We start from the raw sequence: 27712 nt of genomic DNA, 5'->3' as shown, positions 1-27712 counted from the left end.
ATTGACGAAGTAGGACAACCACCTAGAAGTGCATTACAATAGTCCAGTCTAGAGGTCATGAATGCATGAACTAGCTTTTCTGCATCAGAAACAGATAACATGTTTCGTAGCTTGGCAATGTTTCTAAGATGGAAGAATGCAGTTTTTGTAACATTGGAAATATGATTTTCAAAAGACAAATTGCTGTCTAATATAACACCCAGATTTCTGACTGTAGAGGAAGTAACAGTACATCCGTCTAGTTGCAGATTGTAATCTACAAGATTCTGTGTAGTGTTTTTTGGTCCAATAATTAGTATCTCTGTCTTATCTGAATTTAATTGGAGAAAATTATTTGTCATCCAATCTTTTACATTTTTAACACACTCAGTAACACACTTGAGCTGCCTTTTTACGTGTAGATTTTTTTAACACGAGAAGGTCACTAGAGATTTGAGTGTCTGATACAACACTCTGCTTTCTGAATTGCCCCCCTGAAATATGTTCAAAATAATGAACACCTCAAAGAATCAAAGGTGCTATACCCAGCTCAGTGGCAGAGAAAAGAGGGGGCCGCGGGATGAAAATAATTGGTGAATGCTGGCACAATAATGTGAGAAGAGACATCATGATTATTACTGCAACCTGTCCGCAATGATGCAGATCGAAAATTAAATGGGATGCGGAGCGCACTCAGAGTGCCGGATGAAGGTGCATCCTGAGGGCCCAAACTGTTCATTGTCGGTGTAGTTTAAGATCATTATTTTGTATCAAGACTGAAGTCAGAGTGGAGCGAAATAGCACTTAACTTCAAAAAATGCAAACTGAGCCAGAAGGGAAGACGGGCAGAGACTGGAAAAGTGAAGATGATGTCTTGGGGTTGACAAATATTCCTATGTCAATCATTCTTTCCAAACATTTCTGCGATACGGATGGATGGACAAATTCTTTATTAATCCCATATGGGACATTTCGGTTTACAGAAAAATCAACATGCCAATCCCAAAACAAACATGCAAGATTGAGTCAGAGAGTGGTCATGCTTTGGCACACTACTCCCTATGCCTTTTAAACAGAGTTTAAAGAAAACTTGCTGGTTTTTCAACAGCCAACCCTATTGGTTTCCTGTTGATCCGGCCCCAACAGTTATGCAGCACATTTCTTCACTGCGCCAACTCGCAAAAACACCATTCATCATCCATGACAGCAGCATACAACACACACACACACACACACACACATACATATTAAAGACTAGAAGAAATATTTCCACAGGTTGAAAAGTATGAGGATACCAGAGTTTTGCAAAGGTGACTCATCATTCCAATGGTTCAAGGAGAGCTTGATTTTTCTCTGGTGCCATTCATCCTACACGAGTGTCATCTTGAAACTAACCAGCTAGTGTCGTATTCCCAATGTCTGTGGAGTAAGGCAGATCATAATACTATCACATTATCATTATATTCCTTGTTATAAAAGCTAAACTGATCGTTTTCTCATTATCTGGAAACATGCAATGTATGGCAAAATAGCTAATGGTCAGCCTCTAGAGACATTTATAAAAAGGAATGATTGCTGCTCATTCTTATGGACACGGAATATGGACTGAAACTAGTGTCTTTAATGCCAGGCAGTGTCGTGAGCAGCCATCTTGGTTAATAAAATATGTAATGGCTTTCCCTAATGAATCTATGCTGAATTAAGAAAACAAAACATCCTATAACTATTCACTAATGTTGAAATGTATTTTTAAAAATGTATCTATATAATGTATTCAAAATAATTTCTACATGAATGAATGAATCACAATTTGATCATTTACACATGAATGACTGAATGAACGATTTACAATATAATAATGTGAATGAATGAATGACAATCCGATCATTTACACATTAATAAATTTAATGAAAGAATTACAGTTTGATCATTTAAACATGAATTAAATCATTACAATTTAATAATTTACACACAAACGAATTAATGAATTAATGAACGATTTACAATATGATAATTTGGATGAATGGATGACAATTCAATAATTTACACATGAATAAATTAAACGAATGAGCTACAATTTGATCATATACGCGTGAATGAATTAATGATTTACAAAATGACCATTTACACACAAATGAATAAACAAAGTTGTCCTAAAACTAAAATTTGTTCTTGTCTTAGCACAACTTAGAACTTGTTTGATCCACTCCAAATACTTTACTTAGATCTCCAGTCCCTTAGAATGGTTGATATGAGTTTGCATTGAATTGATGCACATATAAAGTTACTAAGTTACGTATAAAATAATATAAAAAAAAACTTTCACAATTATGGCTCTACTGACAGACTAGTTTAAACCAACATGAGGATGTATTCTTTTATTCTGGTTAGCTGCTGATGTAGCAGATCTACAGCAGCAATCCACCAAACCATTTTCCACAAACAGACTGCCTTCAGAAAGAAGAATGACTTCTCTTCTGAAATGACCCTCTGCATAATTCATCGCTGCGGGGCTGATGTCCGCCCCTAGAAATGGAGGAAAACACGAAGTTCTGCACTAGACTTGTTCTGACCCAGTTCAACACACAGATGACATCCAGCTAAAGCTGTTGGTTTAGAGCACTGTGGGTGCACAGATTGGGCTCGGTGACAGTCAGAAATTGCTGTTATCCGGCAAGCAGGTATTCCCAGCCCTTCCTCTCTGTCGAAGAGATAGAGCTGTCAAGAGAGGACTGAACCAGCGTCTGCACTTCCTGTCTGAAAATTGTGCCACATTCAGACAGAACACAAAGCTGGCAATGTTTCACAGTTTCCCAGTGTGTAGCACAATATTTCAAACCAGCAAAGAAACCCTTCTCACCCATTATACTGTGATCTGAGAATAAATTAATCTTTCTGTCCTCCGCGTTCCTGAAAATATGTTCAGAGATTAATAATCTTCAAATGATTAATTTACACATGAATCATTTACACTTCAGGGACTTAAATTTGCAGATGGGAATCCTATTATGCAGTTACTTTTGAGGTCCGTAACTTCTAAAAAAAAAAATAAAAATAAACTAAATTTAAAGTATTGCTATAAAGAATAAAAAAGACTTTTCAAAATATACCGGTACTTTGGTTGAGCTCAACCACTTAAATTATTCATTACAATTTGATGATTTACACAACAGCAGGAACATTAACAGGATGGAAGTTGCTTAGTGTGGGTTTCAGAGTTAGCTTGCATGAGTGTTAATATGAATTGAATGGATATTTTTTGATCAATTGCTCTGTAATTTAACATATATTTTCATAATTGTAATAAAAGGAAGAGGAAGAAATCAACTATTAACACAAAGTCTTACACAAACTTTACCAAATCCACTGGTTCCATTTTCTGATGTCACTGAAAAATGAAGTCAATACAGAAGCAGCATTTGTTTATTTTAAGTTACAGATCACTATGATTTCAATCTTGACAAATTCTGAGATAAATATTTTATCCGGCATATGATGAACACGTCTAGTTTCATATGCTTCGCATAAAATGCTAAACACTAAATGCAATGTACTTGCTACTAATTTCTCCTAAAACAAACAGCACAAATATTTACTCATCTTCAATAAAAATGTATAGGGATTCACAAAAAAAAATAAAATACATGCTATATACATGGGTAAAAGTAGCCATATCACAATCTATCTTACATATAAAGAGGAAATTAAAATGTAAAGCGCAATGGATGGAAATCAACTTTAAAAGCTCAAAACAGTCCTCTGTGGTTCATGCTAAAATGGTGTATTGGGAAAGATTAAGACTATAGCCTCTGATGTGTCTGAACGCAAAAGATCAGAGGCTTTAAAACAGGTCTTTGAAACCAACTAATTAAAACAGATAGGAAGTTATAAAAAGAGACATGAGCAATCAGCTCTGTGAGAGCTGCAGTCAGACAGGCTATGACCCTCACTTGATATCCTCACATAAACTACATTTGACAAGCACTTGTCATAAACCATAAGACTAAGAAAACATATTCCCATCCTGGCTGGTTCACAACAATGATTTCAACTCCAGATAATAGCACTGTAATCCCACATCCATGCTTAATTATAATTTAGAATATAAGAAAAGGTAAACAAACTAAACTGAACGAAAAAGACAAATGCTTAAAGTTAACATCTGCATTAAGGATTTAAAAATTAAATTAAATAAAATGTCATGATCAAGACAGCTCTAACATAGACAACATTTCGGCAAAATTTCCTCGAGATTTCATGATGTGTGAGCACCTCAAATATAAATTTCATTTAATTTATCTCAAAGTCATCAGCTGCTATCTACACATTACTGCTATTTCAAGGGCTCTCATCCATCACTTTAGAACCTGGAGGCTTGGAACAGTAAAGCACTCAAATCGCTGACGACACTTAATACATTTCCAATGCAGGGCACATCAAGATGTCGTCATCGCCAGAGAGAATTTTATGCACCAGTTGGACATTCATGGGTGTGATTATTAGCCCTAATGAGAGCCATCCAGAGTGGTGCATGTGCTCCAGATTGCAACACTGCATTGCGGGATGTAAATTATTCTCTGTGACAAAAAGAGCAAATTAGAATCCATTACTGAGGCCGCAGAATACTAAGCAAAGGAATTACAAATGGCATAGAAGCCTTCATTAATCCCAAGCCTCGTGCTCAATTGTGGAAGTGACTGATTGCTTTATCAACCTCTGTGACCTCCTGTCTGCATGAAGATTTCACTATCTGTTACTATAAAACTGTAGAATATATTTCAAAGTTCTCAAAGTGGACCACATTAAACATGGGGTGCATCGCAAAGTGGATTTCACAGAGTATTATACCTTATTAAGTGAAAGTGTGTATGTAAGGAGAATATATATGAAAAAATTCCCAGGAAGAGGACAGGGAATATCGCCCACCAGTCACTGCACACCACCTCAGCACCAGAAAAAGAATATTGTCAGGTTATTAATAACATAACTTGCCTAAATGTATTTTTTAAATATGAAAAAGTGATTAAATCTGTGTTTGTTCATGGTATAAATAATTTGTAAATTGTCGTCACTTTCACTTTTATGATGGAATGAGACTCTCAAAGAGTAGCTCTCAGTGTGGAAAGACAGTGTGGAAATTTTACTTCTGCTCACATCCATCAGGACATCTGACTCAAATAAGGCATGTGAGATAAAGTAACAAAATATTTAGCATTCATGCATACACTGTATCCAAACTACGTCACATTTTCACTCACTCTTTCCTCATATAGCAAAATAAATGTAGATGTAGACACATTCCAGGCCAAATTTCACGCTCTGTATTTCAAAATGATGAAATGCTTGTTGGAATCCAGACTTACAAACCAAATTTTAACCTCACATGGATGTTTAGATCAGAATTCTGAACATTGGGTTTCATGGTAGTTTGTGCTGTTCAGTTTAAAAAACCTATATGGATTTGAGTTGAAAATTTTGGGGAATGCATTTCTTTTTTACCTTTTTTTGCCCCTTTTTATTGAAAGGAATAGAGTAGTAAGAGGACAGGTACAAAAAGGAAAAAGATGAAAGGAACAGGACCAAAAAAGAACAGTAAGCCAGATGCAAACTTGCATCACCCACATAAGGACTTTTTTTTTTTTTTGAATGTGCAATAAGTGCTAAGCTAGCTCCAACAGGGAAGTTAACAGTTAACTAAGGTCTAAACATAGTAATATGTACTTATGATAATAACAGCTGGTTCTGAGTAAAACCATTACCAGAATAAAAGAAAAAAGAAAAGATGTTTGCAAACAAAAATAATTTCTACTGGGGTTTCCACCTTTAAAAAAACACTCTCTGGCATCTCAAAAAGCACCTTTTAAATGTCATTGATAACATATTAAACAAGTACAGTCATAACAGTGATAGTGTTATTTTGGGTTGCTTTACACTGTGATTTCAATTAGGCTATATTTATTCTAAAAAACAGGAAGATCATAATTGCAATTGAGCTATAATTCAACATCAACCCTGTTACCAATTAAAACATTTTCATTTATATCTTTGCAAGCAGTTCAATCACTACTAGTAATTTCTGCTGCATTTTATTAGTTTAAATTTATATTTTACGTTTACATTTTGTTAAGATTTTGTATATTCAATGCCTAATGTTTAATGCAATAAGGCTGGCAGCAATACCCAACACTGAGTACAACCCTAAACCTCTGGATTCCTGCAGCATTGAAATTGCAAATAAAAAGCAAACTTTAAACATCATTTCCAGGAATTATAATCAAAATTCTTATCTTTAAATGCCATTAAAACCACTGACAATGAGTGTACATAGAACCCTAAACAAATATTTAAATCTTTATTAGGTGCTTCACAGAAACTCCTACACACCTGAACACATTGAAAAGATTAAGTTATGGGTATTTCATTATTATAATCACTTTTCGAGCCACTGCTGTTTCATTGAATTACTATGTAATAGTACAAAATCAAACCCTCCTTTCCCACAAGTGACAAAAATTGCCAAATGACTCCCCATATTTCCTCTCACTCTTTTACATACTCAGCGAAGCACAGAAACCCATAATATTCAGGTATGACACGACATGTATTAAGGTATTACATGACAAAACTGAAGTGAAGTGCAAATCTGAGTTAGTGATACATTTAGAGAGTGCAGGCGGAAATTACTTTAACCATGCCTGACGATTGGCGTTTGTATGGTTGTCTCTGAAACCCAGCTAACACTAAGCTTGTGTTTAAACTGATAGTTCATTCTAAAATTTAACATTTGGTCTTTATTCATTCACTCCAGTTGCATTTCATTTCAATCAACTTGGATGCATCCACAAGCTCAAGATGACTGGTTTGTAACTACATAAAACCAACCGTCATTGCATGGGGTCTGTTAACCCTCCATTAAAAACCACTGAGTCTATAATGAGTGCTTCATTTGCGACTCGCAGCCCATGAGGTGATGTTACACGCTTTGTAATGAAGTTTAATACTCTGTAAACTCCAAGAGGCTCCCTCTCTCTCATGGCCAGAAGGCAATCACAAACGCTTTAATGGTAGAAAATAAATCATCTACGCATAATTCATCACCACTATGAACAAAATTGAAAATTTTATTTGCAGCTAACTGATTGTATGCAGTGATTATTACTCCTTGTCTCAATGAATAATGATCATAAGCATTTAATATTGCCCTTTAATACAGTAAATGAGGACTACGGGTCATCAGATTTTTCTTTCAGACACATAACTGACTAAACCTAAACCAAAAGAATTAAAAGAGCTAGATCCACAAAGTCAATGTTTGGGATTGACATTCATATTTAGTAACAGATGTGACACTCAAATTGCCTGAACATAACAGCAGTCAGGTGCAACTCTGAACGATTGGCTGAAGTCTGACAAGCCATTTATAATGCCTGTGATCATAATGATAGGGATTAAATATCAAAGATGATGTCTTTCATAACACCATAAAGTCTTATCACAATTAGCATATTTTAATAAATGATCAAATCAATGTGAAATCTGTAAACTCAGTAAAGTATACTCTTTCTTTAAAAAATGAAAAAGCACTAAAAGCACTGCATTTGAGTTGCGCCTCAACCACAAAATTGATCGGAGCAGCTCTGGTGGGAAGAAACGATTAGATCTGAAACCTTTAGATGACACATCACTTGTATCCTGTATCTTAGAGTTACTGGAAAATCATAAATGGGGGAAAAAAGCACAGGTTACTCATATTTACTCTCAAAAATGAATAAGTTTTACAGAGATTCATCTAGGGGTTGACGATAGGAGTAATTTTATGTCATGGTAATGTTATAGGTTATGTCATGGTAATGGTATAATGTTATATATGTTATAAATGTTATTACTATATACATAGTTATTTTTGCTTTAAATAAGGTCTTTATGAAATCCAAATTTTTGATACCATAGAAATTGTATAATTCTTGTCACCACTTTCAATAATCTCAAAAAACTAATACTAGCTTAAAAAAACTCAAGCTCACTTAAGACAAGTAAATCAGTCAGCAATTTAGTAAAAATAAACTAATTACAAAGAAAAAAAAAGGACAAAAAAATTACAAAACTATTCAATACTTTCTCACTATGAGCAGCACATGCACCCGCCTCTCTGACAGTGCTCCGCAAGTGCACATATCAAAATGAGTACTCTTTCACTGCTGATTGCATTCCAATGGTTTAGATTAGAATAACTTGTTTTTAAACTGCAATGCTACAACGCATGCAAATTATAAATTTTCATGATGATGTAACATCAACATCACATGAGCATGTAACCGCAAAAGAGACGATAGTCCAAAATATCACTCAACCCTTATGGTTTCATCAATTTTATTTTAATATTTGTCTGTTTAAGTATTTAACATTACACAAATATCAAAGATTTAAGATTGGTCTCAAATTAAAAAAAAATCTACAAATATTACATAACAGAGCACATTTAGCTTGTTCTCTGGAGGCTGACAGAAGACTCAATTAATAATTTTTAGGTATTCAGTATTTCCTTTCACTGACCCTTGGAAAAAGAATGGTTTGATTCAGCTTCTATCTCAACTGTGGAAAGCACCATTAGAAATTCTAAAACAAGACTGAAAACCGGATTCTGCTGCTGTGAGAAAGCCAGATCTACTGCTTTTTAATCATTCTAAAGAGAGGAGGGAGGAGAAGAATGGAGAAAAAGAATCTGTTTTTTTTACTACTCCATGGCTCTGTCTGACCCACTGATTTTAATGGCAGTGAATGAATGAATGGCCATTGGTGCATCAACAAAAGTAACACTCATCCTTTTATAATTCTGCTGGAATAAATTCTCCAACAGATAAACAATTGCATCTTAGTAAAGCTTAATAAAGTGAAATCTCTTTAGTTTGAACCTACTAAGGGGATATATACCCACCAGCATCCTCCTGTTTGGGAATTGTACTGAAGGTACCATTTCATGAAACTTGTTCATGCACCCCACTGGTCTCATTAATAAGCATTAGCAAGAAGTCTACAATTTTCTTCACAAACATTTATTCAGTTCTGCCTGCTAAATGACCATCTTAATTATGCTGAATTAGAAATTGCATTTTTAAAACAGCCACTAATGATGTAAACACTAGCGGGTGGGAAAAAGTGAACATGGGCAGCTGATATTAGATTTAGTGTTTCCATCTCCTCCGCCTCAGAATAATTAATTGAACAAGCACAATTATCAGTATGATCTCTGGCTGTCATTCTTGTCTATATGAGCTGGGATTATTGAAAAGTCTACTATAACAGTGAAACCACAATCACAATTGCACAAGTGGAATATTAGTGAGAAAATATTACTCATATTAACAGTTCTCATATATATAATTGCTATTAGTTTAATAATTGAGCATATCAGAATGTTTTTTTTTTAGATCAATTGACAGGCCCAAAAACCTTTTGCAATTAAAAAAAAATAATTATATTATTATAACCAAATTTTATTCCACCTGAGCACCAACCATATATATCCAACCAAACATTACTTTGAGTTGCAATCCATTAAACGATGGGAGAGGGAATGAAGGTAGAAAGAGAAGTGTGAGCATAAGCATACAAATTCATATCTAAAAGGAGTATAGCATAACCATTTATTGCAAAATCAGCCAATAGTAGACTACTTGCAGTGTTGAAAAATGTCATTTTTTCTCTATTTCACCCGTTAAAACATTTATCACAAGGATTCTCATTTTTAAACTGTCAAACTGTCACTCGACTACTCTCAAAAATGTGCTTCCATGTCACTTCTCAATCACATGGAACCAAATATTAACCTTTCACAAAATCAGTAGTAGTATTAGTAGCAGTAGTAGTAGTGGATGAATAAATAGTAATAAATAATTTGAAAAAGCAGATGAAAGAAGATTAAAAGAATGGCTTAAAGCTATTATAATCTATCTTTAAACTAAATTAGCTGATTTCATATTTCTTTTAATCATACTAGAAGACAGAAAATCTGCCCTAACTGAACAATACCTTCATACCAATCAACAAAAACTAGAGTTATTTAAAATTATTTCACCCTGTGATCATTGGTGACATAACCGTGCCCTTTGACCCATTATCTTGAAGAAGGGGAAGCCATTTCAAGGGGATTATATTCCCTTACAGAAAGATTCCAGAGCAAACACTGATCAGAATATGACATCATCTATATGCCAGCTGTCGTCTGGCTGATGCATTCTTCACTGTCAGAGATGGGCCTGAGTAAATTTCTGTCAGCACATCAGAAAAAAAACAAACCTTTCAAAGCAATGTCTGGAAGAAAACATAGTTTGGAATAAAAAGCTTGCTTACAGCTGACATTTGCCTCAAAGCTGATATCACACATCAGTCCCTGAACAGGGAAAATATACCCTTTGTTTTTGCAAAAAGTGCAATAAAATGTCACCCTGACATACGCTTGGAAGAGCAATCTCCAAATGCTGGTTCAAAAGTGTTTATCTCCAAAGAGCGATATGAAGCCTAAATTCCACTCAGAGTAATCTGCAGTGATTTTTGTGCAAAGAGGCAAAGCCACTGAGGCCCAAATGAGGCTTTGCAGGGGCAAAAAATTTACTTCAGAAGTTATGAACCATTTTAAAAGCCTGTGTGGAATATAAACAGATGAACTACCTGCCCCTCACACCTACCAATCTATCAGTGTCTCTTTGACGGTGCATCCAGGGCGACAACAGGATTGGTGCATAATCCCCCTACTTTCTGTAATGGTACCTCCCACTCAAAACATGATGGCGCTATGTGGGTCATTCCAAAGAACTATAAAAGGGTCACCGCACTCCTATAATGACTACATTTCATCTTTCCCAGCTTTAATGCCCTCGAGCCAAGTCCTCTGTGGCTGTTTGAGACAGGATTTCACAAGCCACTGTTGGTTTGGGAGTAAAAGTTTCAATTAGGGTGATATTTGTGCAGTGCCGTCAAGGGGCAGAAGGACACTTATAACCTTGGTATTGTCTGCTTTCTTGTGCAAAGCTGCTGGAGGTGGTTGAGCATAAAAGGATCAAAAGGTTTTAGGATGGCCAGCAGCAAAGAGATAATCACACAAGAGAGATCCAACTCACTTCACAGTACATAAAGGGACGGAAGATGGAAAAAACTGCATTGAAAACAAAGTGGGAGGAATTTTTGATAAGGAAATCATATATGGAAAGGAAACAATTCACAGCCTTTACTTATGTGTTCCGACAAGCTCATGAAGGAGGAAGACATACATCTATTTCTCCAACAGGAAACACCCTAAAGGGCTGCTCACACTCACAATGACGAAAATGCAATTCATTTTCAATGAGAGATGGGGTTTCAAGACAATAGAGGCAGTTGAGGGATACAACAGATTTGCAAGTTGCAATGTGATGCGATGAAGTTATGCAATGGTAGGGCAGACAGAGAAGCACATGTACAGCAATCAAGCAACCAATATCAATAATTTCAGCAAGCCAATTCTATTTTCTGATTCAAGACACAAGTATCCATATACTTTGATTTAAGGGCATTTCACAGGATCTCAAAGGCATAAATTGAGAATTCAGAGGAACACTTGGTTATTAATAAATTACAATAAATTCACACATGAATGAACATACAAAAATAGATTAATATACATACAACCTAAAGCTGGACTAGATGTATGCATTGAACAGACACAAGATAAACTATTAATTTACCTCAACGGAAGCATATACACCTTGAGACAGACTGCTCTTCGAGCCAACAGTGTTTGAGCGTACTTCTATGGTTGAAGGAGCAGCAAACAGATTTCTCTGGGTAATTAATCTATGAGTCAGAGACTCGATTCAATCTGCTCCTTTTGCCTGTCCTGTCTTTCAAAGACAAAGTAATTGACATGCTTGCAAGCATCTGAAACAAGTGTGAAGCCTTGGATGACTACACCGACATACCTACTTGTACACAGATGAGGGCTGCAAGTGAGAATATTGGTCCACATTGATGACAAACTGGCCCCCAGAGACTCCTACACCCTCTGCGTCTATTGTCAGCTTCTGAACCTCTCAGCATGCTGGATTTTCGACTTCCAGGTGCAACAGCTCTTAATAAGAATATGTCTCTGACAATAGTTATGTAGAGCACAGTCTCGCGTAGCCAGACCTTCAGACTGATGGCTGAAGTTCTGGAATCCATAGCAGCTTTCATTGGCCTAGGCCCATACATGAAGCTGTTTGACCGACATGTCAAACAACCAATCAGAGTTCATTTGTTCAGCATCACGTTTCAGACTGTGGAAATGTCGTCACAATAACAGACTGTGTGTAAAACTCTCAGACATATTTTAAAGATTCTATGACGCAAACTTTAAATATTTCACAAACTTCTGAAAACCCAGCTTTCAGCTGATTATGATAAGTGCTCGTCATCACAGTTGTAAACACTACAGCTTTCTTCTCTCATGAGAGGGTTTGGCATCATGACATCTTTGTTTCCAGGCAGAACATTAAAGAACCCGACATGCATGTCTCCTGGAAATCCTGTATAATTCAACCAATCCGATGATGACTTCGGCACTCCTGAATTATATCCATATCCAATGTTCCTTCTGTGTCCCATATGCATCAGACATTTAGCCATCGGTCCGTGGGCCTGACATCTGAGGCTGAGACTATGTAAAGCATAACACCAGCATTCAATATAATTCTTCAGGATTAGCTAGTGGTATTGGTGACCAGGCTAAAGGAGAAGGAAAAAGAGAGACTAAAAAGAGGGGTAAAGAGAAATTGCAGGAGAAATACAATGAGAGAGAGTGTGAAAGGGAGAGGAAGCGAAGGATTGGGGAAATGTGGGCGTTGAAATATATATTTTGGGCAGGCCCTACAGGCATTCTGACTCTTCCAGTTAGCTTCAAAAGGTTCAAAGGAGTATAAGAACCAAAAATGTAAGTAATCCTCACACTGTATTCCTCCTCAGGCACATTTAACCTCAGAAAAGAAGGTGCAATTCCTTTAGACTTTAGTCTAACAAGTTACAACCCATTAAATTAAGTGTTTTTTTTTTTTTTTACAAGACGTTTAGTACAAATGTACAGCTGTGGAAACAGTAACCTGAGGTTGTCCACGGGAGCCACACACACAGTGCACAATACAATTCTTAGCCTAGCATACTCATCATTTCTGGTGTTATGGACAGCCTAAAGTACAATTCTCAAGACTTGTGAGTTTCACAAATCATTTCCACTAAAAGACACTCAGTGCTGATTCAAGTGGGAAAAACAATCTGACTCTGTGTAGAACCTTAGACCTTGTGATTTGTTAAAGAAAATTTTAAAAATAATAATAATTGTGTATGAGAAAAATCTCTCATAAACCTATAGTTGAAGACACCCAAGTAATTTCTGAAAGTTTCTTTAAATTACCATGTGTAAAAAAAAAAATTATAAATATGATTAATTTTACATGATTATAAAAAATATTTTATATATATATATATATATATATATATATATATATATATATATATATATATATATATATATATATACACACACACACACACACACACACACACACACACACACACACACACATATACATACATATGTGTATGCATAAAACGCTGTATTGCCACAACTGACAGAAATATTACTACTGGCTCAAGTGTGAAGTCTGATCAATATACTTCAATGGATATCGGTGACCTTGCCAAATAAAGATCATGGTACACCACTTGGGTTGATGCATTAATCAATATTTCTAAACACTGGAATGTAGAATTATTTTATCAGGGTGCGGCTTTTGCATCAGAGAGCTTGGTTTTCATAGTGTATGCATATCTGATACATTCAAAAAAAAAAAAAAAAACTGGTATTATGGGGTGAAGATTATGCTAGCGCCAATGTGTGTGTTACTGGGTCAATTTTCCATTCCAGCTTATCTGCAGGCTTGTCCAACAAGTTTTATAGCTTATGCATGTCCATGTTATAAAGTTAGGCATGGAATGGTCAATAAAAGAGGATTTAAATCTATAAAATCTATTGAAAAAAAATTTACTCAAAACTTATCCTTGTTCTACTGTCCCTTTGTAACCAATGAGCATGAGCCATACAAATAGAGATACATAATCCTCCTATCAGGAGTCGTCTCACTGGGAAGTGTGTGCATATTTAAATGATCCTTTTATCCCAGTCCCATCATACCACACAGGCCCTGATTTCACTACAGATGGTAGACTGCCATTCCTACTTAGCCCAACCATACATATTAGATATGATATTAAACTGTGATGTAGCCTATGATTTACTTTCACAAGACACAGAGTAAGCAGCACATAGGTAACCTTTTAGCCATTCTGGAGGGAAATTAAAAATCCTGTTCTGAGGTTTGCACTCGCTTAGTATTTTCTTTTTGTAAAAAAAAAAAAAAAAAAAAAAAAAAGAGTAAAATCTCTTAAGCAATTTGCATTCAGGTCATATCTTTCTTTTATGCTAAATATTTAGGCCATATATCATGACCCAGCCTTTATGCTTCTCCCCATCAGAGATAAAACAGGATGAGGAGGAAATCTGACAGACAGCACCGTACTTTCCCTGAGGTGAAAAGATGGCCGACCAGACATCAGAGAGCCTGTCAACAGTAAACCCTTCCAAAGTCACCTAACATGAACAGTAAAAGACATTTAGAAACTACGAATGCAGAGCACCCATCAACTATGAGATGTGAGTGTTAAAGGGATGGCTAGTTCACCCAAAAATGAAAATCTGTTAATAACTCCCTCCCATGTCTTTCCAAAACCTGTAAGACCTTTATTTGTGATATTTTTTATGAAATCCAAGAGCTTTCTGACCCTCCATAGACAGCAACAATGTACATTTCTGGGCCTTGGACATGTCATATGCATTGCTGTCTATGCGTTGTCTTGGATTTCATCAAAAAATAACTTGATTTGAATTTTCATTTTTGGGTGAACTATACTTTTAAAACACTTCTAAAACTAAAATCAAAAAGGTAGTGTTTGTGTCTTAAATTGAACAACGAAATATCATTAAAACAAGAATCAGGAAACAAAACAGCATAAAATATTATTAGACTGCACTAAAACCGTACTTCAGATTGCAGAGAAAAAATACAAAAAGACTCAATATATTTTATGTCTTAATATCTTACAGTATTTTTTTTCCAAGTCTTTAGTTATCGACAGCAAAACAAAGCAGAAATACTGACTAACAAATGTGTTGGAAAGAAAGTGATATGAAATGCATCTGGGGAGAGGAAAAAAAAATTGTTTAAGCAGGGCACTTTATTTCCATTAGGCGTCTTTACAAGTTCCTTTTCTTGCTTGAGCGTTTGTCAATTTGCGGCAGGGCAACAGAGGCTTCTGTCAGCGTTTTCTCTCCTGATGAATAATTAGACACAAAGTACTGTGGTCCTGAAATCCCCCATCAGTTGTCAGACATCACTCATTCTCTCTGGGCAATAAGCAAGCCACCGTAAACAGTCTTTAGCAGGAGAATTTGTCATTTGCGGTGAAGGCAAGGAGCGAAGTAAATGTACTATATGTGAATCCATGCAGCAAGTGCCGTGATTAAATATGGATGTATTCATGCATGCAGTCTTGAGTAACCACGAACACAGCCGTATGATGGGGCAACAGTGTAATTATAAGCACAAAGGTCTATATTATAATGGTGGATGCACACACACGGATATACATGCACTCAAAGGAGATGCGCAGAGCAAAGTCTGAGTCTTAGTAATCCGGTGGCAGGAATGTGCTAAATCCTGACATCAGCATATCTCAAAGGACTGCACGCAAGCGTACTGAACAGCACAGGGGGAGGGGTTGGAAGAGCCCAGCGCAGAGAGTTAGCAGAGGTCAGCTGACATTGCAGTGTGTGCAGATGAGGAGGAGACGGCTTTGTTAACGTTCCAGAATACCGCGTGCATCTCATGCGGAAACGTAAAGTGTCGTCAGGCTTGAAAGCACACAGCTTGGTTTGGTTAATGAGCTATCAAAGCATCTGCCAGGGACAGCTAACTACTAAGCTAATTCCAAATGCTAAGTTAAGCAGGACTATTTTTCCCCAAAGTGTAGTATGAGGTTAGCATGCTACTTAAGCACCAACACTAATATATATAGCTAGTCAAGACTTGACATGATGCATCGACCATTGCAAAACACCCCTAGTGTCACTGTGCAACAAGAATTGTCTATCGCCCACATAAGATATAATGACTCATATTCTGAGGCCACAGGAACCTCAATGTCACATTAACATGGCAAATGCATACAGCCCTCTACAATCTCAGTGGACCCTTACTGTTTCGACTTAGCCATGTAAACCTTGAGTCATCACCTGAGAGAGGCAACATTATTGCAAGCTGAGTTGCTTTTAGTGCTTCTGCTTGCATGACACACAGCTGGTGTACTATGCAAACTCTTTGTCCTGTAGCAGAATTTGCATACTTACAAAAGAAAAAGGTGAATATCAGTAGGCTGAATCTGAAATCTACCTAATAAAAATGTGTTAAAGATGGAATGTGATTGGGTTTGATTCCCAAGAAAAGCAAGAACTGATCAAATGCAAATGTGTACCTTGAATGCAATGTAATTCAGTGTCCGCCAAACACACAAATATAAATTAATTACAATGTCACAAAATCGGTCAGCTGCTGTCCACTGCAAATATTAAGCAGTGCTGTTGCACAAGAAGAAAAACTAAGATCAGCTATCACAGTACCAAGTGGATGTCCGCAATATCTGGTGATCAATATTGAGCAATCTGTTCTTGGCAGGCCAGCAAGCGTCACAAGGCTCTTCATCTTTCTCATGCCCTGCTGACAGCATCTCCTGGCATCCTTACACTTCCAGCACCGGGGTCAGTGCCCACTAAAACTACGATGCTCTGTGCCTCATACACATCCATCATAATAAATAAAAGACTGATCCCGCGAGCGTGGTTAATGCAAGAGGAGGAAAAAACAGGAAGCTACGGCAGCAAAACAACAGGCCAATGCTGATTGACTCACCCCATCCTTACACCCTGATGTCAAATCTATTATATGGTTGTTATAAAGGCAAAGGCCACCAATCAAAAGCAATACTCAATTGCTCACATAATGATGCTGCTTATCAAACTGCACCAAGCACAACATGCATGTTACTAGCAGACACAAGGGCAGATGCACTGCTTTATTTTGAAAAACTGGTTTATTCTGTAGCCACAGGGCTTGTTTAAGTGCAAAGTGATTTGGGTGCATTTGCATGCAAGGTGTGTGCTTATGAAATGGAAGTGATTTTGTTAAATGCATGCATATGGGAAAGCCTGCGAGAAAACAAATATGCACAACAAATTTTATGCTCAGATGCTTTAAAATGGGATGCAACTTGAGAATATTTTAAATCTTTGCACCCAAAAAAAAAAAACCACTCTGAAATCAATGCAAGAAAATGTGCAAACTGGACTCTACCTCTGCTCCTTTCTGATCTACATTTGTTTCCTCTAAAAGACAGCTGCAACCTCTGGGTCACAAGCTGTCCCCTCATGTTACCATCTCGCTTGGCTTCAAGAGACAACTGCCTGTGTTCGGCTGCGTGCCGAGTCATCCTCTAGACATAAAAAGATGCAGGTTGAAATGCCATTATACTCTGCAGCTGGAATAAATGGGAATTCATAGCAATTGAGAACAAAAGCTAGTTGTACATGCATGAGGGAAATAAAATGAGATGAAGAGGAACTGACATATTAGGTGCATTTGGCACAGACTGCTATCAGCGTGCAAATGCAGATCTTTTTTTTTCTTCAAGAGGAGGTATTCCAAAGGCTTGTTAAGACCTTCAGTCACTTTTATCACTTCATCCTTTCCAACAGTAATTTCCTTCCCTTCTAGTTAGTGGACATGTCAATATGTATTACTACTTAGAAGTACATGACAGCTTTATCTGCTTCACTTAGCAAGGACCTTCCACACTCTGACTCTGAATGTAGAGAAAAGGGGAGGGGGAAGAAACCAAATACCAGATACAAAGCCAACAAGAAAAACATTACCTGTATTGTGCTTTGTTATCAGGTTAAATTCTAAATATCACTGGCATGGAGAGTGTTCGGATGAGAAATGGGGGGCAGAGTGAAAGAAACACCTTCAATGCCAAACACTACCACCTTATGTAGTTTACATTGTATCCTGCTAGACAGGACGTAATAGTTTATATAACAAGTCCAGTAAGGATAGGATTCAGAATGAACCCTCAGACAGCTAATGCAGCCACTGTTTTCAGCAAAGCTGAAGAGGTGTCAATTACCAATGTTTATACCACTCAGTACATCTGAGATTTTGAGGGGGACTAAGATGAAAGTCTAGCAATAGCTATGTGCACCATTCATGGGTCGAAAATGCATGCTTGTATTTCAAATGTTTGGTTCAGCAACTACCACTGATAATAATAAACACTTGAAAGGGGGCATTTTTTTTTTTTCATTTTCCCAGGCAAATGTGAAAATGAATCTCAGGCTGGAGGACTGGAATAACCCTTCATTTTGGTCACACTCTCCAGACGGTTCAAAGAGCCCCCGGTTTCTAAGATGCCACTTCCGTATTGTCAAAAATAAAAGCCCCTTCCATCTGGAGACGATCATTCAGATTTGATGACAAGACAGATAACAGCGATCATCACATTCCAGTTCAACCTGTAATTAGCAGTACCCACGCTAGGATCTGTGTGTGCCTCCATGCTCCGGCTGAATCATCACCGTCTGATGACCTCAAAAGATCAGGATGTAATTCTAGCACATCTGACATGCTGTAGATGTGCGCTCACCAATAGGCAGAGAAAATAACGGCGCTGCTTGATATGAACTACGAAGTGGGACGCAGCGGTTTGATTTGAGTCTCCTGTTCGGCCTTCATTCTCTTTTGATTTTCTATTGTCTCACAAGTCAGTGTGGTAAAATGGATTGAGATAAAGGATGGTGACATGAGAGAATAGAGCTACGAGTGATGGACAGGCAGAATCCTGCTCCAATGCACTTTGATGCAGAACACGCTTTCAGAAATCGTCAGTCTGCGTAGAAAACTAGTCCTTGAGTGGGAACAGGTCACAGATTCAATTTTTGCACTCGAATGAATTGACTCAGGGGAGCTTGACTTCATACATATAATTCAGGTTCCTTGGAGGCATATAAATGAATAAAATTAAAGGGAGAAATCCAACCAGATTTCAGAATATTAGTACATATAATCATATGTATTTTTTCAGCCATATTAAAAATTCTGCCCTTTTAAATCAAATTAAGGAATATGCTTGCGGAAACCCATCTAGTCTTCCAGATTTGGAAAAACCTGCAAATTTGGTAGGGATTTCTCTTTCTGACCGATCTCAAGACAATGACTAATCTCTGTCAATTTGTTCTGGGTGGTAAGGCACCACATGTGAAATGCTCTACTTGAGAGCGATGGACTTGGTACACAAAGAAAAGGACAAGATGACAAACCCCTCCAATCGCAAAACTCAGAAGTCCAGTACAAGATCAATAGCCGTTTGAACTGACAATTGTGACAGTACAAAAGAGCTTTTACTTGCTGTTCTGACACTGAGGGAAGTAAAAGAGGAGAGAGAGACTACCTTTGTGTGCCACTCCTCCCACCTACATACAGGGTCAGACGAGTGAAATTAATCCACTACTGAGGAGTAAAGTAGAGTTGCGTGTAGTTACAAGAGGCTGATGTGATGCCATAAAACTCCCAGCGAGCTCTCAACACCAAATGTGCGGGATTCATTTGAAGGTGAAGTGTGTTTTTCTATGTTAAAATACTTCTATGCAATTGCACAGAAAATAATGACTAATTCAACAATTGAGCTAGTAAATAATGACAGAATTTAACATTTTGGGTGAACTGCCCCTTTAAGGATACAAAATAAAATAAAAGTTGTCATTTCTTTTAAAAAAGATTTGTAACAGAAGTAGAAACAGATAACTTCTTTCATACAGTAGAGTACATCTAAATGAAATGGATTATTGAAAAAAACACAAGGCGAAGGTAGACGTGCTGGTTTTCTTCAGTAATGCGATATCACGATATTGTTATCGTAGGCACTTCAAAATACAGTGAATAATTATTTATTACAAATTATTTAGAATTTTAAATGCATTTTAAGAATACTTTTCCAACCAACTGGTCACAATGCACAACACTGCTGTAATTCTGCATTAAAGTGATTTAAACTGCATTCAGATTTTTGTATGCGCTATGGTGTTCATCACAGCGCCATTTATTTATTTACTTATTTATTTTATTATTTATTTTTAAACCTTTTTTACATTTAAATCTGGACTTTCAACATGACCTAGATTGTTTGAAAGTGTTTTGATTCTTTATTGTTCGGTCACACTTTACATTAGGGCTTCATTAGTTAATTAGTTAACTCATTAGTTAACATAAACTGTCAATGAAAAATTCTTCTAAACATTTGTTAATCTTAGGTAATTCCAATATTTAATAACACGTGAAAATCAAAAGTTTTTGTGCATTAATTTATTGTATTTAAATGTTCAGTTACATTCTTAAACCTGTTATATTTTATTATGACAACACTTTTTTTGCAACTAAATTTCAATATTGTGATAATACCGTATACCGTAATAAAAGCATTAGCAACTAATCGCAGCATGAAAATTCAATATGGGCATATCCCCAGGTGAGAGTTAAGAACTAGTTATACCCAACTGTTGTTGATTGGATGGAAGCAAATTTCAATGTGAGCTTGCAGGTTTAAGTGGACTAAATGACTGGAAAAGTGATTATGATATCTTCATTAATAATTATTGTAAAAAGAAAAAAAAATGAACCATTTCCAGTAAGATAATGTGCAGAAAATAAAGCAAATTTTCCTTTTTATGCTGACTTTACTGTAAGAAACCGTTTGTACCAGCTCTTTCCGACAAGACAATTTGATATTATTTATGCTTATTTATTGGCGATTGCGCAAAGGCCACCAGGGTTTCATTGCAATTTAACAAGCTTTACCCACTCAAACACACAGGAACTCAGGTTGAGTTCATCTTTAATAAGACAGTGAAGAAGAAAACAATCAGCCAGTCACCTTCCTTTGCCTCTTCCTCTCTTGATGATTTGGTATTGAGATAAATAGCTTACCCTGGGGTGCAACACCTGATTGCAGCATCCAGCTCTGTCATTCTGTACGCTCACAATCACAACGAAGGGAACAACTCGTTATCTCACCTGCACTGATAAATCAAATTGGTTATCTAATGCTGCAAAAGTGTGCCGAACAACATTTCATGCTAATCAAATCACAGGTCATCAGCAAAACAAGCTCATCCATGCTGCAAGACTTAAGACTAATGCTAGAATAAAATCACACAGTCAAAGGCTATTTTTAAATATTAATAAAAGGGCAGCATTTGTCTGTATTAATTTATACAAAAAAAAGAAATACAAGAAATCATTTATATAAAAATAAAAAGTATGAAAAAGTAACACATTTATCCAAAATAGATTGGATCATAAAAGGTGTTTTCAATGTTATTACATTGTAGAATGAAAAAATAAAACCTCACCAATGTTCCTCATCGATAAGATTAGAAAGGAAAAAACTAAAAACCAAGCCTTTGTGTTGTTCTTTTCACTGCAGCCTCTTCCTGCAGTGCTTTAGAGTTTACAGGGTCCTTCTGTTTATTCCATGTTGCATGCTGACACATCACACCATTAATCTCCAACTATTGATCCTACATCAGGGAGGAACGCTGGGGTCCAATTAGTATCGGTTTATTGTGCTTTTGCATATTCCTCATGATGGCAACCTTTTCAAACTACCTTAATGAATAGACGGGAGAGTTTGTTTTAAAGGGTGTGGTGGTCAATAAAAAATTGACAGTTGCCATATTGATGGCTAGACCCTTTCGGTGTAAAGCCAAACAGCTGAAAACCAAGATGTCTCACACACAAATAAAATGCAGGCCTACACATAAAACTTGACCTCTGTGTCACAGAAATATAATCCCCACAGGAACAATGTTAGCACCGTCCTAATCAGGAAACTTGCCATGACCTCAACAGGATCAGAGGTTGAGTGCATGTTCCACAGCCTCCAGTTGAATCATGCTCTAGCAAATCACTGCTGAATGTCAAAGCACTCTGGTTATATTCTCAAGGTTACTTGGTCTCTCATGTTTCTGGACACAGCTAGACAGAGATAGTAGCTAAATGAACTGAGAATAATCAGGGCTTAATAAAGACTATTTGTTCTGCTGTCACAGCTAGGCCAGTAGTTCAGATTTTATTTGCCTTCCAATATTAGCACTTATCTCACTCCCACACAAACCATGTATTTGAATGCAGCACTGATCCAAAGCTGCTAGCACGCCCTTAACGCTCTTACACTGGCTTGTGGCCATCTTTATTGTCGAGTCCTGAAAATATCTGCAATGGCCTTTGTGAGTGAAAAATCCACTTGACATTGTTTCAATAGAATCACTAAGTTTAAGATAGTCTGCTGCAGCTTTTCAAACGAAGTCTGAAACTCGCACACCTTTTTCACCCAGAGCCATAGGGATACAGCCCACATGCCATATAATCTTTGTGAATTGAGACGTGTTTGTACTTGCTGCTACCACAAATGGCGCCCCGAGTTGAACGGCAAAAATAAAAACAAAAAGCAATTTCATTTTTCCTGAAAGCAATCATTCAAAAACTTGACTTGGCCATGTTATGTTTCAATCATGACCTGAGAGGCTATTACCCCCATACTGCTGACACTGACAAACCTCTGGGAAACTTCTGCTTTTGAAAAAATACAAGAAGCACAAAAGGAATGGGCCGCCTTAAGAAGTTTTGAAGGTACTGTAGCTGTATTTTTTATGCAAGTAATCAGAAATAGAGAGAGGTTATCTAAAAGTTGTGGTTAATATCTCCACTACTCTTGCCAATTATTAAAATAATTACCATTTTCAAACAGGTTTTCTGAATGTTCGGTGCCATTGGTCAATGTTGCCATGTTAGGCTGGTAAAGAAGGCAAGGTAAGAACTTTTCAAAAGGCATTCAACCTATAATTATTAACTAATAGTTATCTCTACATATGAAGATGGAATAGTATTATTTTAATATTAAACCAAATGACAAAAATCACATTTAAAGCAATTTAAAGTCTCTATAACCCCAATAACAAATACTGAGGTTTATGTTAAAGTACTAATTGAATATAATACTAAAACTTCCATATCAAAGGTCATGTGAATTGACCAGAATAAATCTGATTGCAGCAAAATGGGGGCACTGAATCACCCCGTTTCAATTCCAATTCCACTCTCTCATTTTGCTTCCTAATTCTAGCCAGAGGAAATCACAAGTACGGAATAATGGTGAGGCAGCGATAAGCACGTATGAATGCACAAATGTGATGCCTCCACTCCTCCCCACACACTTCTATAAAAATCCACAATTACTGATTTCAAGAGGCAAATATCATCATTCGGCTTCAGGTGCGGAACCAACATTAATCTGTTGTTCTAGCGGTTCAGCTGCTTCAAAACAGATCAGATAGCAAAACAAGTCGCAATGTGCTTTTGCGAATGACTACCGGTCATTCCCCATTCAAAACTGAGAGAGATACGAAGACAATGCAACACGTCACCATCCTGTTTGTGCTTTGTGTTTGTGCGATCTTGATTACTGACTCATTTGTTTAATACAACACATATGGACATTCAGCTCCAAGCACTGAAAGGCAAGCAGAATTTTATCATGGCATATTGCAAATAACGGCCCTTGAAGTCTTTCAATTGGTAGCAAAAAAATAAAAGCGCAGAAGCATTTTTCAAATAACAAAAACACAATACAAGCTAAATATATTATAAATAAATCAGGTGCGAAAGAGACAAATCAAATGGTCTAATTATGAAATCAACCTTCGGAGTGAATCAGAATAATTTAAATATGCAATAAATGGTTACATAGATATGACAGAATGTGCAAAAGCTAACAAGATAATTTTGAAACATGAACAATTACAAAGTCTTCCTGTGAATCAAAATTGTCTCTTGAGTTTGCAACAAGTAGACACATTTAAGAAAATCTTGATAATCTGAATGTAGCATAAAATGCATGATAAGTGTCCTCCTTTATGTAAACTACAGTATCTCTGTAAAATGATAAGCATTTAATCAATATGTTGAGGCAGACATTGCAAGAAGATCTGACTCGTGTCACATCATTCAAACCTGCTCATACATCATATTTGAGGTACTTCTGACTGCTGTTATAAATTGAATACTCTCATTCGATCCATCACCAAGTCCTAAAATCTGATTACATGATCTTATTAGTTCAGATGATGAATTGCATCTTTACCTAATGTTAGAATGGATGCATTGCCTAGGTGCACGGACAAGCACACCTGTACGCTCAAGAACCAAGCATTAAATACAACCAGATATCCTTAAATTCAACTACGAAAAGAATGATAAAAACGTAAACCTATTTGTTCCAGCATCTGCAGTCCTGCAGCGCACAAGAGAAGCAGCATCTAAGAGACATACAAAGCTTTACCCTCCATGTCCTAGATCTTTCTACCCGTTCAATACAAAGACACAGAGGAGGAGGTGGAGGAGGCTTGCAAGCCATAGCAAATTCTGCACTGTTCCAAAAACACAGCGTCATACACAGCTTCCTGCAATATCCCCATTTTGTATGAGGGGGCTCATTCGGCCCCTGCTGGTTCCCCTCAAACCCAATTACATGCCACATTGCCAGGCAGCAGGGCACCAGATCACAAGTGCCAGCGTTCCGAAGATGGCACTAATGCCACGCAAAATTTCCTTTTGCATGTGGACCTGCAGCATTCAACAGCATTCCAATAAAGTCTACATACTTGGCATTAAAAGTGAATATAGAGCATATACTGACTCACACTGTGGCAGCTACATGTATGTCTCGTTGTTTGAATGCAAGTGGCTTAAAATAACCTTGTCTAATAAAATAAGCCTTTACGTTTCCATTCCAAGCAGACAACATAAAAAGGATGTAAATGCTTTTACAGAGTCTTAAGGAAGCACGGCTCATGCACAAGCGACTGAGGTGAAATCATCCATGATACTATGATGAAATGAAATCAGTCCTGAGTCATGATGACAATGGCCAAATGTTCACATTCAATGCCCGAGAGAGAGGTTTAAGTCATATAATAAATGCAGACGTGATCTCAAACACTTTTCTTCACGCTAGGTTTATAGGTCTCCCAGAACCAGATGTGTAGTGTGTGTCAATGCAAATGAACAGAATATTAATATCAGATAATCAGCCCATTCACAATCACACAAAAAGACAACTCATCCAGAACCCATGCATTTTCTGATTAATGTGCATATTCTGGTTAAGCCTGTAATTTGGAGGGTTTTTAAAAAAAATAAAAAAAAATAAACATCCATGGCTTGCCAGGATTGCCATTTCCATTTATATATTCATTTTTCCATGTCAATTTGTTCAAACATTACTGTAGCAACTGTTGCAATGAACTGCAATATCTTTTCATACATTTGGAAGAAATTCTTCTTGTTCCAAAACAGGTTTCTTTGACTTTCATTTTGAACGTGACAGAATCATGTTTATGGTTATAAATAATATTGATATTGCAAAAAGAGTTGTTTACATTACCCAGAATTGTGATTAACACAAGAATATACCAGCAATCTAATTCAGATTTATTTCTTTCCACATTAACATTGCACATACACAATCTAAATACATATTCCAATCTTAATCAGAATATTCTTGTGCATATAAATACCATCAACTGGCGATAAAAAAAAAAAACTAAACTGCTTTAGAGAACACAACCCTTTCCTAAATCTATTTAGATGATCTAAGAAAACACAACTGCATCAACACTTGCCATAAGTGCTGCTCCATAATCTTTACACCGACAAGCCACGTGTACAAACATATTTCACTGTGCTCTGAAACACGATCATTTAATGCTGCTTTGATTTGATTCATTATACTCCGTCTACTCTGCGTGTTTGCTGTGGGCAAGTGCATCTGACTCCCTTCCCTGACCACTCAGACCCGTTTCTCTCGACATGCATGGCTGTGACGGATAAGATTTCATTAGGTGCTATATAGTGAAATTCTGTCGCCTAATTCTAACGCACAATCACCCGGGCAGAGGAAACGTAGCGAACGTTACTATTTAATTACCGGTACACACCTTGAACGTTAAATAACTACTACTACAGGCAGCAGCGAGCTGCAATTCATTTCCCACGGATATAGAGACTTTTAAAGCCAAAGGATAAGCCCATATGATAGACAAACAATTACAGCACTAGAACAATCCGATTGCATTGGTGTGAATTATTCACTCGGTTTACGAATAGGAAATGAACTGTCACACACTGCATACACATGGTTATCAGCCAAGCCAAGTGGAAGCGACAGAAATGTCATGACTGTAGGCAACATTTTTAACACTGAGTGCTCTGAACATCAAATATACTATCTATACTATCAATATGGGCGGTGCGTTGGCAACAACAGAAGTCCAAATCCATTCTACCAAAACTAAGGAAGCAATAAAAGAGGAAAGTAAACGTAAACACCCTTTAAAATGTCGATTTACGGAAAGTGCATTACTACGGAATTCCTCGCGGCGGGCGCGGTATTATCACTGAATTCATTGATCACCGGGAAAAAGTTGATATAATGTAGCGCCAAACGCTCCAAACATTTCGCGCCAAACATCAACAGTTATAGTATAACAAACAAACCGCGAGTCCATAACAATAAATAGAACGCGCCCCTCGTGCAAAAGCAAAACTATTAAAGCACTGCTTCTCATACCTCCTTCTTGGTCGGCTTGCAGACAAGCGGGGATATTTTTCTTCCAGCCCGGCATTTCGGTGGCGTCGTGTGCATTCAGCGGCTAAATCTCAGGCGCATTTCACTGACGGCACAGGCGTGCATTTCCCCGCGCCTCGTTCCTTCTATTCACTGGCAGCCGGTGTAATTGAACGCCGTGTCTCCCTCAGCCTCGTTGTGGAGCTGAACTGGGGGTGTGAGCAGACACACGAACGTGAAGGTGCCCACTAAAACCCACTACAGTAAAGTCTTTCCCTTTCCTACCTTGCCCAAGCCCAGAATTCTGTCACATTAAAGCTTCACACTGGACTAAAAATGTAAACGTTCCCCCACAAGACGTTTCTGTTAGTCTGTAGTTTAGATGAAGTGTGATTGTGTACACTGAGGCTGATGGTCTATTCCAGTCTTTTGTATGTGTGTGTGTGGTCGCATTCATTCACATCTTAATGGGGTGGGTTGCCGGTGTGTGTATGAGAGGCAGTCAGAAATGAAATTAGTTATATTTAGAGGCAATATTTGCCCCGTGGAATGAATTTTTGTTTGCCTTCTTTAAGATGTATTACTTTTCTAGCCACGTAAAACATAGCGTGCTGTTCAAATACTTCGACTGAATCAGTTTTATGCAATACATTTTCCATCTGGATCATTCTGGCTGTTTATTATAGAATCAAATAAACAACAAATGGGCCAATGACATTAAATTCACTTTTGCCTGGATGTAGTAGGCAATGTAATAAAATAAATGCATTAAAATGCATTTCATAAAATGTCATTTTAATATGTAATGTAACTTAAAACAATTAATTTTATATTGGTTTCAGAAATCTTGAAAATTTTAAATCTTGTTGGTCTGGAAAAA

General features: G+C 37.0%; 1 protein-coding gene across 1 annotated transcript in view; it reads right to left on the bottom strand.

Annotated features, from left to right (window-relative positions):
• Positions 1–27028, bottom strand: part of LOC113060508 (glutamate receptor-interacting protein 1-like) — a 244521-nt gene extending 217493 nt beyond the window's left edge. The window contains exon 1 of the mRNA XM_026229508.1: positions 26836–27028. Coding sequence (XP_026085293.1) covers positions 26836–26890 — 55 coding nt within the window. The 5' untranslated portion in view covers positions 26891–27028. The remainder of the gene's footprint in view (positions 1–26835) is intronic.
• Between the last annotated feature and the right edge of the window lie 684 nt (positions 27029–27712).

The sequence above is a fragment of the Carassius auratus genome, chromosome 4, assembly GCF_003368295.1.
Source record: "Carassius auratus strain Wakin chromosome 4, ASM336829v1, whole genome shotgun sequence".
Classification (NCBI taxonomy): domain Eukaryota; kingdom Metazoa; phylum Chordata; class Actinopteri; order Cypriniformes; family Cyprinidae; genus Carassius; species Carassius auratus.
The sequence above is the reverse complement of the archived record's forward strand: the minus strand, read 5'-3'. Positions and strand labels throughout refer to the sequence as shown.